Here is a 17,458-nt window from a genome sequence, read left to right on the forward strand (position 1 = left end):
AATGTTCTAAATTTGTAGATACCGTTTTTTGCAGATGGATGAACCTTTGCCCATCTTTACTTCTGACATGTTACTAAATTGTTATCAATTAGCCTAATTTGTTGCAATATGTTCCTCCAGCTGTTCTTTTTAGTACCGCTTACATTTCCAAGCCTTTTCTTGTTTCCATGTTGCTGCCATCAAATTCAAAATGAGCTAATATTTTTCATGAAATAGTAAAATGTTTCACTTTCAAATAGGTTTATGAGATTTGCAAATTATTCCACTCTGTTTTAAATTTACATTTTACACAGCATCCCAACTTTATTGGAATTTGGGGTGTATATAATGACAACAATAGATTTAACAGTTGGCATTTGAGTTTGTTCTGGCTGGCTCAGCCCCTTTTCACAACAGCAGACTTCCCACTACCACCTCTATCATGTCTTGTTTGCCCGATTATTAGCCTCATTAGACAACTCTTAGTGAAACTTCAGCTTCCCACCAAAACTTCTTAATTGGTGCAGATATCAATCGCTCTGTAAAAACTGACTTTCTCAATATGTACTCCAATGTGTATTATGGTGCCCATGGTAAATGCCTCCTACTGTTTGCAATTGTAAAATGAAGCTCTTAACCCTCATCTGATGCTGCACCTTCATTTACTGGATAATGTGATGTCTCAGATGTCCTTTACCCTGGAGATGAGGCCAAACTCTGTTTCCCCTGAGCCCTAATACTTTTCTTTAGAACTCATTCAATTACCTTCATTGCTTTCCCAAATTGTCTAGTGACTATAAGACCCACACTCCAATGAAGGACATTTTCCATTGCAGAGTGGAGTAAATATGCTTCTTTTCCAGTGACAGTTGTCTTACGTGTGAGCATGGACTGTGGCTAGAAATGCCTTAGGTCCTGTACCCTTGGGCCTTTCTTTATCATTAAAAGCAGCACATGGGATGGATTTCATGGAAAGTTACAATGAATGTCTACACTGAGTACACATTATAATCTGTAATCTGTAATGGTTTGGGACAACAGAGTTGAAAATCACTATTAGTTGCTCTGTAATATCTCTTAGTCATTGGGGCATTAGCAAAAATCTCTTTCTGATGACCCCTGGAAGATCGTTTTACTTGCTACTACTCACCAGTATTGTTATGACCAAACTAAACTATGTTTCTCATTTGTTTGATACTGGCTCTTCATGCTGTCCTCTCATACCTTCACCTACTGTACATCTGAACATGAGTTAATTCTTAAGTGCACCTCACATCTTGTTGAATGCATCACTTCTAATTTTTTTTTAAATACATTCACTCTGTGGACATAAACCCTTTCTTTCAGAAAATGACAACTTTTGATTAAATGGGATTGTCATAATAAAAATGAGCATTTATTGAAATACAATAAGGTTGCACAATCCATTTCTGTTTCCTCCATGCCATATACAGTGATCCCTCGCTATATCGCGCTTCGCCTTTCGTGGCTTCACTCCATCACGGATTTTATATGTAAGCATATTTAAATATATAATCGCAGATTTTTTGCTGGTTCGCAGATTTCTGCGGACAATGGGTCTTTTAATTTCTGGTACATGCTTCCTCAGTTGGTTTGCCCAGTTGATTTCATACAAGGGACGCTATTGGCAGATGGCTGAGAAGCTAGATTGCTTACTCTTCTCTCTCTCTCTTGCGCTGACTTTCTCTGATCCTGACGTATGGGGATTGAGCAGGGGGGCTGTTCGCACACCTAGACGATACGGACGCTCGTCTAAAAATGCTGAAGATTATCCTCACGTTGCTATCTTTTGTGCAGCTGCTTCCTGAAACGACATGCTGCACGGTGCTTCGCATACTTAAAAGCTCGAAGGGCACGTATTGACTTTTGACTGAAAAACAAACTCTGTCTCTCTCTATCTCTCTCTCTCTCTCTCTCTCCCTGCTCCTGACGGAGGGGGTGTGAGCTGCCGCCTTCAACAGCTTTGTGCCACGGTGCTTCGCATACTTAAAAGCCAAACAGCCCTATTGATTTGTTTGCTAGAGATTGTTTTCTCTATCTATGTGACATTCTGTGCTCCTGACACGCACTCCTTTGAAGAGGAAGATATGTTTGCATTCTTTTAATTGTGAGACAGAACTGTCATCTCTGTCTGGTCATGGAGCACAGTTTAAACTTTTGAAAAAGAGACAAATGTTTGTTTGCAGTGTTTGAATAACGTTCCTGTCTCTCTACAACCTCCTGTGTTTCTGCGCAAATCTGTGACCCAAGCATGACAATATAAAAATAACCATATAAACATATGGTTTCTACTTCGCAGATTTTCTTATTTCGCGGGTGGCTCTGGAACACAACCCCCGCGATGGAGTAGGGATTACTGTATACAGTACGTATTAGAAAAAAACATGTAAATGATTAAGAAAAACACCTTAAGTAATAAATCTTTTCAGTATAGCAAAGGAAGTATGATCTTGTGCATAATACAGAATCAACAATTAAATATTGACAACTAGCATTAAGTAACTCTACAGAATGCTAATCAAATATGGCACCACCTGGTTAATCTCCACCAAAATGTTAAAATATTGTGCTTATTAATAATTAGCAGTGTTTTATTGCTAATGTGGGAAAAAATGCAAAATATTTATAACCATATTTAATCCCACCAATTTTCTACAAAATCATATTTGCAAAAATGGGAACCCAAAAGACAGAATTTTGACCAAAAACAAGACACAAGTACTGTGCAGGTACTATACAGTATTCAGTATGGCCATAGACCCTTGATTACAGTACCTTGGATTTGGGTGCAATCCAGTAGATCAGACAGAGAAAAGGCATCGTAATGAAAATTCCCACGGAAACTAGTAGCTTCCACAGGGTGTGGCTTCCACGCCACCCTGACAGATTACCACACCAGATAGAGGACAGAACTTGCTGGCAGATGGGGTGAGCCACAAACTGCAGCAGAGAGAAAATAATATTGACATAAGTGTATGATTTATCTGGAGAACGTAGTCTTGAGGAAAAATTATCTCTGTTGCCTTAAAACATAATTTCTGTAATATACTTTTCATTATGTAAGCTTGGATGAATTTAGAACTTAAATTTAACCCAATTTTATTGCAAAGCTGACTTGTTAGACATTTGCAAAAAAAATATAATAAAATATTTATAAAATTGTTACCAGTTCTGTTTCTCATCTCAGTATCTTGATGTGGCCACTGCTCTACTGCAAAACTGTTCTATTGCCCATGAAAAAATCATTTGAGATACAGGGAGTATTGAAATCATCGGATGGAAAGATTCTGACATCAGATTGGAAGGTTGAGCACCGACTCTACTACAGAACACCCAGGAGCTGATGAGCGGCTACTTAGCTGAGGTCTCCAGGACTGGGACTGTGTCTGATTTTTCTCTCTTACAATTGTGTTTGATTTTGCTCTCTTACAATTAACAATGGACCTCTCAGAGGTTTATTTTCTCCTGTGATGCTGCCGACTGGAGATTTTTTAGCTTTCCTCTCCTCAGTTATCAACCAGTCATAGTTCAACAAATTAATAGACAGATATTCATGGTTTTAATTTATGTTAATCAGTTTCTAATTTGCTTTTGTGTGTTTTAACAAATTTCCCAACGTACAGGTTTATGCGCCGAACAGCAGTTCAGAGTACCCAGCCTTCTTGGAGTCCCTGGAAGAGGCGCTGCGAGGTGCAGCTCCTGGAGACTCTATCGTCCTGCTGGGAGACTTAAACGCTCACGTCGGCAACGACAGTGAAACCTGGAGAGGTGTGATTGGGAGGAACGGCCTCCCTGATCTAAACTCAAGTGGTGTTCAGTTGTTGGACTTTTGTGCTGGCCATGGATTGTCCATAACGAACACCATGTTCAAGCATAAGGGTGTCCATAAGTGCACATGGCGCCAGGATGCCCAAGGTCTCAGATCGATGATCGACTTTGTAATCGTGCATCAGATCTGCGACCTTATGTCTTGGACACTCGGGTTAAGAGAGGGGCTGAGCTGCCAACTGATCACCACCTGGTGGTAAGTTGGATCAGATGGCGGGAGAGGGTGCTGGACAGACCAGGCAGACCCAAACGAATAATGAGGATCTGCTGGGAACGTCTGGCGGAGGAACCGGTCAGAAAGATCTTTAACTGCCACCTCCGGCAGAACTTCAACTTCATTCCGAGGGAGGCGAAGGACATTGAGTCTGAATGGGCCATGTTCCGAGCCTCCAATGTCGAAGCAGCAGAACGGAGCTGTGGTCGCAAGGTTGTCGGTGCCTCTCGTGGCGGCAATCCACGAACCCGGTGGTGGACACCCAAGGTTCGAGAGGCCCCCAAGCTGAAGAAAGAGTCCTATCGGGTCTGGTTGACCAGTGGGACTCCAGAGGCAGCTGAGGGGTACCGGCGAGGGAAGTGTGTCGCGGCATCGGCTGTTGCAGAGGCAAAAACTCGGGCATGGGAGGAGTTTGGGGAAACCATGGAAAACGACTTTCGGTCGGCACTGAGAAGGTTCTGGCAAACCGTCAGATACCTCAAGAGGGGAAAGCGGTGCTCCACCAACACTGTGTACAGTGGAGATGGGGCCCTGCCGATTTCAACTGTAGACGTTATTGACCGGTGGAAGGAATACTTCGAGGATCTTCTTAATCCCACCAGCATGTCATCCTTAGAGGAAGCAGAGCTGGAGGACTCCGGGGGGGGGGCCCGTCCATAACAAGGGCTGAGGTCGCCGAGGTAGTTAAAAAGCTCCGAGGTGGCAGGGCCCCTGGAGTGGACGAGGTTCACCCTGGGTTCCTCAAGGCTCTGAATGTTGTGAGGCTGTCCTGGTTGACACGTCTCTGCAACATCGCATGGACATCGGGGGCAGTGCCTCTGGATTGGCAAACCGGGGTGGTGGTTCCCTTTTTTAATAAGGGTGACCAGAGGATGTGCTCCAACTATAGGGGGAATCACACTCCTCAGCCTCCCCGGTAAGGTCTATTCAGGGGTGCTGGAGAAGAGAGTTCGGTCGATGGTCGAATTGCGGATTCAAGAGGAACAATGTGGATTCCGTCCCAGTCGTGGAACGCTGGACCAGCTCTACACCCTGGCCAGGATCTTGGAGGGGGCATGGGAGTTTGCCCAACAAGTCCACATGTGTTTTGTGGATTTGGAGAATAATAATCTATACTAATAAAAGGCAAAGCCCTCACTGACTCACTCACTCACTTACTGACTGACTGACTCACTTAAATTAAAATTATATAAACGCTCCTGCTGCCGTTTGCTATATCATATTCGCGACATACAAGTTTAATGAGAAGACACAAGGTATAAACGAGACTTTGGATCACTTTGTAACGGAGTTAAAATTGCTGTAGCGAGAAACTTTTAAGTGCCGGGTCTTAAGTACTCGCTCGCTTCTTATTGTTTCGCTGCCTTCTCAATTGTGTAATGAATGTTTTCTTCAGCGCTCTTTGGGGCTCTTGTCCACAGCTTTATTTAATGTTAGCTAAGACCCGGCACTTAAAAGTTTCTCGCTACAGCAATTTTAACTCCGTTACAAATAATTTAAACTTACGGTTTACACCGTGCTTTGTTTCCGCAGTAGCTGCACTTATGAATATGCTTGTATGCGTCACTCGCTCGCTTCTTATTGTTTCGCTGCCTTCTCAATTGTGTAATGAATGTTTTCTTCAGCACTCTTTGGGGGCTCTTCCTTGTTTTCTACGTACTGAGTTCACAGTCAGTTCACGTGATTACGTGGGAGGCGTGATGACGCGATACGCAACTCCGCCTCCCACGGCCATCGAGCTGCAGTCTATTACAGTATATAGACAAAAAAGAGGTTCCAGTTATGACTATTACACGTAGAATTTTGAAATGAAACCTGCCTAACTTTTGTAAGTAAGCTGTAAGGAATGAGCCTGCCAAATTTCAGCCTTCCACCTACACGGGAAGTTGGAGAATTAGTGATGAGTGAGTGAGTGAGTGAGTCAGTCAGTCAGTGAGTGAGTCAGTGAGGGCTTTGCCTTTTATTAGTATAGATATAGCATTGTACAAACCAGATAAAAAAATAAAGAAGATTAAGACAGTGAATTCTGAAAAAAAAAAACAGACAACATAATTGATGGTCTAGCACACACACACACACACACACAGGTTACATTAGCATCTTGACAGAGAAGTAAACTGAGAGAAGGGTAATAAAGTCAAATAGAGCTAAAAGCCTTCCTGAACAGATGAGTTTTGAGTTGTTTTTTAAAACAATTCAAGGAGTCAGCTGACCTGATTAATTTCGGTAGGTCATTCCAGAGTCTGGGCGCTATACAGCTGAAGGTCCTGTCACCCATGGAGTGTAGATTAGTGTGGGGTACAACAAGATTGCCAGAATCAGAGGACCTTAGTGGGCGGGCAGGCACATAGTGATGGAGAAGGTCACTGATGTAGTTTGGCGCGAGGTTGTTTAAGGCTTTGTAGGTTATTAGTAGGATTTTATATTCGACTCTGTAAGACACAGGGAGCCAGTGAAGACGGAGCAGGATGGGTGTGATGTGCTCGCTGCTGCTGGTTCGAGTAAGGACTCTTGCAGCTCAGTTTTGAATAAGCTGGAGCTGTGATATAAGATTAGAAGGGGCACCTGCCAGTAGGGAATTACAATAATCGATGCGGGATGTGATAAAAGCATGGACAAGTTTCTCAGCATTAGAGAAGGAGAGGAAGGAGCAAACACGGGATTTAACGGAGGTGAAAGTAAGAAAGTTTCTTAATGTGATTTATGTGGGCGGAATAAGAGAGGGAGGAATCAAAAATGACACCAAGATTTTTTACAGTAGAGGCAGGTCTGATGGGATCATCACCAAGATGGACTGGGAAGGAGCTCATTTTATTAAGTTGCATTTTAGTCTCAATTTGCAGGAGTTCAGTTTTATTGCAATTTAATTTTAAAGAGTTCTGCTCCATCCAGGTTTTCAATTTCACTAAGGCAGGTTGTGAGCTGAGAAAGCTTTGATGAAGTTCCACTTTTAACATTGAAGTAGAGTTGAGTATCATCTGCATAAAAATGATAACCCAGTCCATAGCTACAGATAATATGGCCGAGGGGAAGCATGTAAATACAGAAAAGCAGAGGACCGAGGACAGAGCCTTGAGGGACTCCTTGTGTGACTGGTGCTGAGCTGGATCTGCTTTTGCCAAGACTAACAAACTCTTGCCTATCAGTCAGATAGGACTTGAACCACTGGAGGGCAGTGCCAGAGATACCCAGCATGTTCTCCATTCAGGACAGTAGGATGTCATGTCTGACAGTGTCAAATGCTGCACTGAGGTCTAACAGAATTAATATGCTGGTTTGTCCAGAGTCTGCTGCCATAAGCAAATCATTGGTTACCCGTAGCAGAGCAGTTTCACAGCTGTGCTGCGCCCTGAAACCAGACTGAAAGGGTTCCATCAAATTATTAGAGGTTAGGTAATTGGTGAGTTGGGAATCTACAACACGCTCAAGAACTTTTGACAGGAAAGGTAAGTGGGAAATAGGCTGGAAATTGTTAAGATTGTCAGCATCAAGACCAGACTTTTTTAACAGTGGGGTTACAGAAGCAATTTTAAAAGCGAGTGGCACAGAGCCAGTGTCAAGGGATGAGTTTATTATTGTTGTAACAGTCGGGATTATGGCATGAAGGCAGGATTTAAGTAGTGTGATGAGGATGGGGTCCAATACACAAGTAGTCGGCCTCATCTTACAAAGCAGGTTATTAACAAACGGAGATGTGACTGGTGAGAACTTAGAGAAGGAGCTGGATGGAGTGGGAAAACAGGGAGAGATATAAACAGATGATGTATTTATGTTAGTTGAATTATTTAGATCGTTAATTTTGTTATGGAAAAAGTGGAGGAATTTCTCACAGACTTCAGTAGAAGAGGTAGTTGGACCAGATGTGGGTTCAAGTAGTTTATTAACTACAGAGAACAGAACCCTTGGGTTATCATGGCCACTTTCTATTATTCTGCCGTAATGGGTGTTCTTGGCAGAAGTTAGTGTTTCTCTGTAAGCTCTTTGGTGGTGAGAGAAAGCCTGGATGTGCACGGTAAGGCCAGTCTTACGTGACATTCTCTCAAGGCGTCGGCCAGCTGCTTTCATAGATCGCAATTCTGACGCATTCGACCGTGTCCCTCGAAGCATCCTGTGGGGTGTGCTCCAAGAGTATGGGGTACAAGGCTCGTTGTTACGAGCCATTCAGTCCCTGTACAGGAGGAGCAGGAGCTTGGTCCGCATTGCGGGTAATAAGTCAGGACTCGTTTCCTGTTGAGGTTGGACTCCGCCAGGGCTGCCTTTTGTCACCGATTCTGTTCATAAGTTATATGAACAGAATTTCTAGGCGCAGTCAAGGAGGGGAGGGGGTCTTGTTTCGGTGACCTGAGAATCTCGTCTCTGCTATTTGCGGATGACATGGTTCAGTTGGCTTCATTGGACAGTGACCTCCAGCTCTCACTGGAGCGGTTCGCAGCCGAGTGCGAAGCAGCAGGGATGAGAGTCAGCACCTCTAAATCCGAGGCCATGGTTCTCAGCCGGAAAAGGGTGGAATGTTCTCTCTGAGTTGGGAGCACAGTACTGCCTCAAGTGGAGGAGTTCAAGTATCTCGGGGTCTTGTTCACGAGTGAGGGAAGAATAGAGCGGGAGGTTGACAGACGGATCGATGCAGCATCTGCAGTAATGCGGGCTCTGCAACGGTCCGTCGTGGTGAAGAGAGAGCTGAGCCAAAAGGCGAGGCTGTCGATTTACCAGTCGATCTACGTTCCTACCCTCACCTATGGCCACGAACTTTGGGTAGTGACCGAAAGAGCAAGGTCGTGGATACAAGCGGCCGAAATGAGTTTTCTCCGCAGGGTGGCTGGACTTTCCCTTAGAGATAGGGTGAGGAGTTCAGTTATCCGGGAGAGACTTGGAGTAGAGTCGCTGCTCCTCCGCATTGAGAGGAGTCAGTTGAGGTGGTTCGGGCATCTGGTTAGGATGCCCCCTGGACACCTCCCTGGGGGGGTGTTTCGGGCATGCCCCACTGGGAGAAGGCCACGGGGCAGACCCAGGACATGCTGGAGGGATTATATCTCCCGGCTGGCCCTGGAACGCCTCGGGGTCCTCCCAGAGGAGCTGGAGGAGGTGGCCGGGGAGAGGGAGGTCTGGGCTTCCCTGCTTAGGCTGCTTCCCCCGCGACCTGACCTCAGATAAGCGGTGGAGGATGGATGGATGGATGGATGGATGGATGAGCAAATTTCTATTTTTGTGTACTCTGTATTTAGTAATTTGTAAATGTATACTTGCAGTTTACATGACAACTTGTCACAGCACTCTATGCCTGAACTCAGTGAAGAACACTATACAAAAAAAAATAAAAAATCAGGAGTGGTCTCCCCTTGACTTTCTCGTATATTCAGATATAGGGATGGATATTTGAGGAGTAAACTGCAAGACAATTATTATATTTTATATTATGTACATTAAAGAACCATCAACAACAAATCAAATCAAATAAATAAAATATTGAACAATTATAAAAGTAAAGTTGAAAAGAAAAAAAAAAAAAAAAAAGAAAAAAATCGGACTCTGCAGCTGCATGAATAAAAGGTAAAGTACCACTTCCCATTAATGGAAATGGCCCAAATGTTGACAGAAATCTATGTTTTCTACCTAATACTTCTACGCAAAATTTGGTTGACCAGAGTGAAAGTTATCCTGGTAACACACAGACGCACATACACACACGGACATAATTCCAAAAAATTGTATTTTTGGACTCAGGGAGGTCTAAAACATCGAGATTCATCAAAATTTTGAAATGGCATTTTTGGTGGATTGTAATACCTTCCCTATACTTCATATATGAGAAAGTCAGGGAGGTCTAAAATGTCGAGATTCATCAAAATCTCAACATTGAATCTTTAGATGATTACAATAATTTCCCTATACTTCATATATGAGAAAGTAAAAATGAACTGAAATTAATTGTGCAATCTAGTGTTCCACTATGTGTCAGTTTTTTGTGATTTATACTCTTGAATGTCCAAATAGCCACCAGACGCAATACCACGATTTTATAGAACTGTGCATTTTGTGTCTGTCTGCATCTTTTTGTCCTGTGCTTTGTGCCCTGTTATTCAAAAACTTGATGCAGTGGCTTCCTATGTGATGGTGCAGGTGGAGCTTTTTGAAAGGTGATCTGTGGGCTTGGTTTAGGTGGCCCAGGAAATTAGATTTTGGTCTTGGGGTTTTAGCAAAGCCAGTAGTTTGGGCTGGAGGGTCACATTTATTCTTATGTTTAAGGTGATGTGCACTTTAAAGGCTTTGGTTTTTTTTGCTTGCAGAGGACTTCACGCCATTGTATGCATCAGACCCTTTATCTTGGTGCACTTTATTTGTTCCTTTTGACACAATTGTTAGCAATGCTGCCTCATTTTTCCAGAGCCCTGGTTAAATTCCCAGCACAACCTCCACATATGTAGAGTGTGTTAACTCTGCTCACTCCACTTGCCTTCCTCAACTAAGTGATCTGCAAGTTAAATTGATACAGTATGCTGAACAAAATCCTGGCCTCCTTCAACATCAGGAGGAAGGCAACAGCTCCACCTAGGAGGTACGTCAGTCCATCACTGGGCATTCTTATGTACACCCCAACAACGGGACAGTTTAAAATCAGAAATGAATCTATTAGCATGTGACTTTTGAATGAAACCAAAAGGATTTAGAAGAAAATTACATGCACTTTTAACAGTTTTATTCAAATTTGCCTATTCAAACACAAGGACCAAAAATTAGCCATGTACAAGGCAACAGTCCAATGAAGTGCACAGATACACACTCAGTGACACTCTGCACACTAACCAATCTAGTGTGCAGGTCTGTGGAACGCAGGACTACCCAGAGATAACCCATGCAGAGAAGTGAGGAAATATGGAACCACTGCCAGCGGAGTAGCCCTTCATATTAATTTAAAACAATGTTAAAAACAACATTTAATTCTTTTAGCTTAGCGGACTTGATGGGTTGATAAGTTTCATTATTTAAGTCTAAAGGGATTTCTATCCTTGTATCTAAATAGAGGGTCACTTTTTGAAATATGGAGAGAAACTGGAAGTTGGGACCTGACTTTGAAGCAATTGCTTTTTGAGGTCGAAAGTATGACATTGTATAATTCTCCAGAAATTTGCTATGATACCTAAATTCATGTTTTACAATGAAAACTTTTGTAACAGGCCTAGCCAACTACACTACGGTATTTAGAATAATCCCCAAAGGCCATAAAAGAAGTCCCCTGTGTTACATAAACTCTGCATTTCATGAATGTCTACAAAAGCTTAATTGGACCAACACTGGGATCATTCAGTTTGTCAAAGGATCTAGAAGGTGACATAAGGAAGGGAAGACTCTGCAAGTCATCCAATTATTGTTGTCACCCAAGGTCTTATTTGTATACAAATAAATCTGCATGTTTTTAACTCTATAATTTAGAATGACTCTCATGCATCATCAAACAGTTTAAAACCATTCCAATAAGTAATGTGTTTCTGCCACAGGTTTATTTTATACATTCATACTATTATTTGCCTGTTATTTACCAAAACAGAAGTTGTAAATTATAAAAGTTGAGTCCAGATTTCTTACTAGCCATTAACCTTCACAGAGTGTCACAGTGATGGAAGAATATCACAGCACTGCAGGCTTTAATTGTACATGGTTGAGTTCCGATTTGTCTTGTGGGTACAGAGGATTTTGCAAGAAGCTGTGCAAAAGCACAGGAGATTCTGATTAAAGGGAGAACTAAAGCAGTACAAGCAAACATCTGAGAAAATGACGGAGTTTGTAAAATAAGGGACTTGTGTAAAAACTAGGCAAATAAACTGGTTCTAAGTCAAAATAAAAAAATCCATTGGCCCACAAGATCAGATACCGTATCTTCACAAAGGCAAATAAGGATATATGAAATTCCAGGAGTAATCAAATGAAACAGGGGACTTGCTCTTAATCAAGAGGGATATATTTGTAACCAGTGTCACCTAGCAAGCAGAGAAGATCCCAGCAAGGATGCTGGATGTGACCAAAACAGAAAGAGTAGTAAGTGGAAAAAGCATCACAGAAGATTTTCCTGCCTATCTGTGAAGTTCCTGCCCTCACAACATTCAAACTTGGTTTAAACAGTTATGTGACAAATAATTTTCTTTTGTATAATCTATACTCTCAAAATGCAACACATTATATGATTTATTGCAGTAAAATGTAAGCCCTAAAGCATGTAAGGTTCAATGTGAAAGATGCTGTAATCCATTAAGATTAAATATTTTACAATTATATAGCTGCAGAGGCTTTCGCTTCTCTATTAATAAGGAGAACTCTAACAGGAGTTATCCTGCCAGAGTGTTTTTTCACTTGGGCCTTAGTTTCAGCACATTTCCATAAAAGGAACTGAGAAGTCATACCTGTTTCTGGTTTAGGGTGACTGCCAATCTCAGCCGTGCCAAGTTTGGAATGCCTTCCTCAAATCCATGCTCATCCATCTCTTCATCGCTATCCTCACCACAGTTGTTGAGAACAGTTGTCACTTCACTTTGATTGCGGCACATTCCTAAGAGTTCCACAGCAAATTCTTGACAAAGGTTTTCCAGTTCCAGGTACTGTGGCTGAAACAGCGCAAAACATCCATTCAGTCAACAAATATGTAACAGCAAAATAAATATCTGCTATAACATCTGTCCTAAACACTAATTGAATATTCTGCAGAAAATTTCTGTTCCTTGCACATCTTGGTGGTTCCATGCATGCACTGGTTATTGGTGCAAGTGCAACCTTAGAAAATGACATAATGGTTGTCTCACGCACCTTTTAAAGCACCTCAGTGACTCCAGGTTATTTGTATGATGAACTATATAACAATTTTCAGAACTCACAAGGTAAGCAGTGACAGATTTTCTGGAGAAGATTGTTCACTATCATCAAGAATTGTTAACCATGGCAATAAAAGGTGGCTGTTTAATTGCCATCACTGGTTAGTCATTGTTATAATAACACAGTAAATGACTTTTTTCCTCATCTGAATTAAGACAAATTGAAAGGGTCAGAAAATATTCAGGTGTGTCACCAAAGTATTATAATGCTAGTTACATAAGATTTTAAGCAAATTTACAGTATTTCTGTTTTAAGATATTTTTCCAGTTTTAGAGGTTTGGGATTTCATAGTTTATTTGTACCATCAATAAACCAGAAATGTGGAGTTACATTGTGGGTGTGACATGCAGGTGGTAGTGGATAGCACCGCCATGCCACATCTTCAGAGACGTATGCTGTAGTCTTGTGCTGGTCATGGTCTGTGTTTTTTGGCTTTGCACTCCATTTCCTTAGAGGTGTCCGAACATTTTGAGAACCTTCCAGAGCTGTTAAGTGACTCTGATATCCTGTGGTGCTAGGCAAAACTGGGGAGTTCCAGCATGTTACTATTATCAGAGAGGGTAGACAGACAGTCTTGTATGATGGGTTGCTTACAAGTTCTGCAGGATACACTTTCAGAGTTAGGTGCTCAGCTTAGCAGTAAAACTGATAGAAATTTGTAGAAGACAACCTTAACTACAGGTAAAATTCAGCTACAACGAACTGCCAGGGACCTAAAAAATATTTCATTGTAATGAGATTCTGTATTTGTCACTATAGTGCTTTCTTTAACTTGCGTCCAGGCATTTGCAATCATTTCAATAGCTTCTTTCGCATTAATTTTAATCTTCTCCTATCTACAAGTTATGCTGGCAAGAATTTTTCTCAGCATTTCCTTGCGATAATACACTTTCAGGGTGCGAATGATGCCTAAATCCAATGGCTGAAGCACTGCTGTGCAATTGGATGGGAGGAACTCAACGCGAACGTTATCTAAATGCGGAAGCATGCTGTGGGCAGCACAGTTATTAATCAGAAGCTGAATCATCCTTTTCTTCTTCTTCATATTGTGAGGTTTCTGAACGTTCCAACGGGAACGTCATGCTGAAGTGCATCCCAAAGTGCAATTGCAGAGTCTGTGGAAGATTGTTTGTCCATTGCCGGGGCAGGGCTACAACAGGCTCACAGCGAATCCTAAAAGACTGTGGGCACGCTACAAGTCCCTGTCTTACACCACAAAACACGAGGCTTAGTCTCAGAACTTTAGCAAAACCAGCTTTATTCAGCTTGAAACAGGAACAGTAAGGTTATTTATTGTAGCGGGATCTGCCACTCTCCTATTAACAGACACAGAAGTCAGACACGGTTGTGACCAGGTTAGTGGCCAAGTAATCCTGTTCCCTGCATTTACAATGTTCCTTGCATTACCCATCGAGATCTTTTTTGTTTTCCTTCGGTGAACAGCCTCAGCAGAGCTGTGAGCCTGCTGTTGCCCCGGCAACAGATAAACAATCTTCCACAGACGTGGTGATCGCACTTCGGGACGCTCTTCGGCGCGTTGTCGACTTGGGGGAGGTCCCAAGAGAGTTTAGAAACCTCACATTTTCTTGAACGAGTGCTGTATTAATAGGAATGTTTCTTGAATGAGCATCACTGAACCACATAAAAACTGCTTTTTCTGCATCTTCAAATGCAGCAGTTCTCATACATTTGCAACCTGAACTACTACTACTTTTTTTGCTCGGTCTTTCAAGAAAGTTGACAGTGTCGAATTGCGAAATTCCGATTTCACTGGCAACATCTTTTTTCTTTTTGCTGCAAGTGAATGTAAAGTTTTTTTTTTCCTAATATGAACTGTTATTTTTTCATATCTGTCGTTTCCATAGGAAGTTGACAATGAGTTAAATTCCGATTCCAATGTTGACGAGCAATAAGCAAAAGGCATCGCTGGAAACCACCGAAAACAAAAACAGCAAAAAAACAAGTACAAGGAACGTCCAAAGAAAGAAAATTTTTTTAACAATGTTTCTGTTTGGGGATTGTTGTGCACAACTGAGTTGCGACCACAGAACTAGCTGCTCTGTGGATGATTCATTCAGGCATTTCAAGGACACTTCGTTGTAATGAAAGTATCTGCTGAATGTACTTTGTAGTAATGAGATTTCTATAGACTCGTGTCATATGGGGAAACTGTTGGGACCATAAAAATACTTCGTTGTAATGAAAATATTGTTGTACAGATATTCGTTGTAATGGAATTTTACCTGTATATGAATTGCTAGTTCACATTTGAAAGAATCTGGTGTAATGTATGTAGAGCCGAAACACTGGGACTTTTTGAGGAAACGGATGTGGCAGGAAATGTCCAGATTAAATTTGAACTGGAGGGGCATGGAGGTGTGGAAAAAGGCAACTATTAAGTTAATTGAGGACTGTCCAATTTACAGAAGGAGCTTTACAAAGGCCATGTTGAAAATTTCATAGAACAGATATATAGCTTAAAAAAAAAAAATCTGAAATTACTAGTCAACAGAGAATGCCCAGACATAGAATTTCATCAGTTAGAATTTATATATAAAAAAAGTACCTGCCCTTGAGGTTAAAGCAGTAAGAGGCCATTTACATCAGCACCTGTTATATACATCTACAACACCTATTTATACATATGCAGTGTGTATATGTATATACGTGAAAAGCCCAGCTGCTAGAAACTTGTGCAGTGAGGTTATACCGGTTCATACCGAAAACCGTTTTTTTTTTGTGTTATGATATGGAGATATGGATTTTTCTTATACCGCTATATAGGGGCAGGAGGCTGGAAGGACCAGGAGGCAGTCTATACGTTTCCCGGGCCACCGCCCTGGATGAGGGGATCATAGGGACGGAGCAAAGAGGCTCAAACCCATTGGGGCCCGTGGCCACTGCCAGGGGCGCTCTGAGCGTCGTGGAGCCCGGGAGACCTGCACTTCCGCCACACCTAGGCAGGTGGAGGAAGAACCTTCCAGGGTGCTCGTGCGGCACTTCCGCCACACCAGGAAGTGCCACCGGAAGGTCATCAACAAGCACCTGGAGCACATCTGGGTGGACATAAAAAAAAAAACAAAAAAAAAAAACACATCAATCGCCAACAAGAACTGCAAGTTGCGAGCGTGAGCGTAGTCTATTTTTTGTTGCTCCCGACTCTACCGCAGCTAATTAGTTACCCCGACTGTACAGTGGTGCGCGCCTGTCTACACTATAACTCACGTGTCTGTCACTTGTCCCACCTTCACTCACTCACTGTCACGACTCACTACTCAGTGCAGCGCAGTTTATCATTGTATGCGGATTGGTTTATCGTCTGTTACATGCATATGTGTCTGTGTGCGTTAATTTGACAGACATTGTTGTGTGGTTTAAAAGTTGAAATTTACGCAAGTACAGTAGTATGGCGACGAAAAGAAAGTTGTTGTATTAATGGAACAAAAACTTGAGGCAATCAAGAGACTGGACAATGGAGAGACAATGCAGAAGGTATCTGATGACTTTGGAGTTGGACAGGTAACAGTAGGAGACCGGAAGAAGAAACAAATAGAAATAGAAAAATGGTGTGCATCAAGAGTTATGGAGGGTGCACTAAAAGAAAGAAAAACTATGAAAAAATGTGACTACGAAAAAGTTAGTGAAGCTTTGTATGTTTGGTTTACACAGTTCAGGGACAAAGGTGTGCCTATTTCAGGGCCTATTTTACAGCAAAAGGTGTTGCATTTTCGTAATGTATTGAACCCAGATTTCACAGCAAGTATCGGTTGGCTCGACCGATGGAAGAAACGCTACGGTATCCGTCAGTTATGAGTTTGTGGTGAAAAACTGTCATCGAATTTTGAAGAAATGGAAGCATTCAAGAAAAGATTTCAGGAATTTATTGAAACTGAAAACCTAACGGGTGATCAGATATTTAACTGTGATGAGTCAGGCCTTAATTACAAAATGTTACCTAGTAAGAGTCTTGCAGCCAGAACTGAAGCGGCAGCGTAGCAAGGAAAGGCTAACAATTTTAGCATGCAGCAATGCTACAGCAAACATCAAAATGAACCTTGCAATGATTTGAAAGTCCAAAAATCCTAGAGCCTTTGAAACAGTTTCAAAAAACGCTCTTCCTGTAAAATACTACGGTCAGAAAAGCGCATGGATAAGCAGCAAAATTTGAAAAGACTGTTTTTTTAAGGAATTCATTCCTTCAACAGAGAAGGGATTGAAAGAAAATAAATTTACCCAGAAAAGCAGTTTTGTTGCTAGATAATACTCCAACGCACCCTGATGCAGAGGAGCTTAAAGATGGAGACATTAAGGCAATGTTTCTGCCCCTCCAATGTAACCGCCATATGCCAACCCATGGATCAGGGAGTTTTGGAAATGATAAAAAGGAACTAATCGCAGAAAGCTACTGCCCACAGTGATAGAAGAAATTGAAGAAGGACAAGACATGATTGAAAAATTGAAACGCATCAATGTAAAGGATGTTGTTTATTGGGATGCAAGGGCCTGGGCTAATGTAAGGGCTCCAACAATTGCCAAATCAAGGAAGAAGCTGCTAGG

The 17,458-nt window shown here is 42.0% G+C and overlaps 1 protein-coding gene across 1 annotated transcript in view; it reads right to left on the reverse strand.

Moving 5' to 3' along the window:
• LOC114644650 (short transient receptor potential channel 2-like) overlaps positions 1-17,458 on the reverse strand; it is a 96,742-nt gene that overhangs the window by 21,429 nt on the left and 57,855 nt on the right. The window contains exons 11-12 of the mRNA XM_051926153.1: positions 12,436-12,636; positions 2,776-2,940 (exon numbers count right to left, since the gene is read on the reverse strand). Of these exons, the coding sequence (XP_051782113.1) occupies positions 2,776-2,940; positions 12,436-12,636 (366 nt within the window). The remainder of the gene's footprint in view (positions 1-2,775; positions 2,941-12,435; positions 12,637-17,458) is intronic.

The sequence above is a fragment of the Erpetoichthys calabaricus genome, chromosome 4 (assembly GCF_900747795.2).
Source record: "Erpetoichthys calabaricus chromosome 4, fErpCal1.3, whole genome shotgun sequence".
Taxonomy (NCBI): Eukaryota; Metazoa; Chordata; class Cladistia; order Polypteriformes; family Polypteridae; genus Erpetoichthys; species Erpetoichthys calabaricus.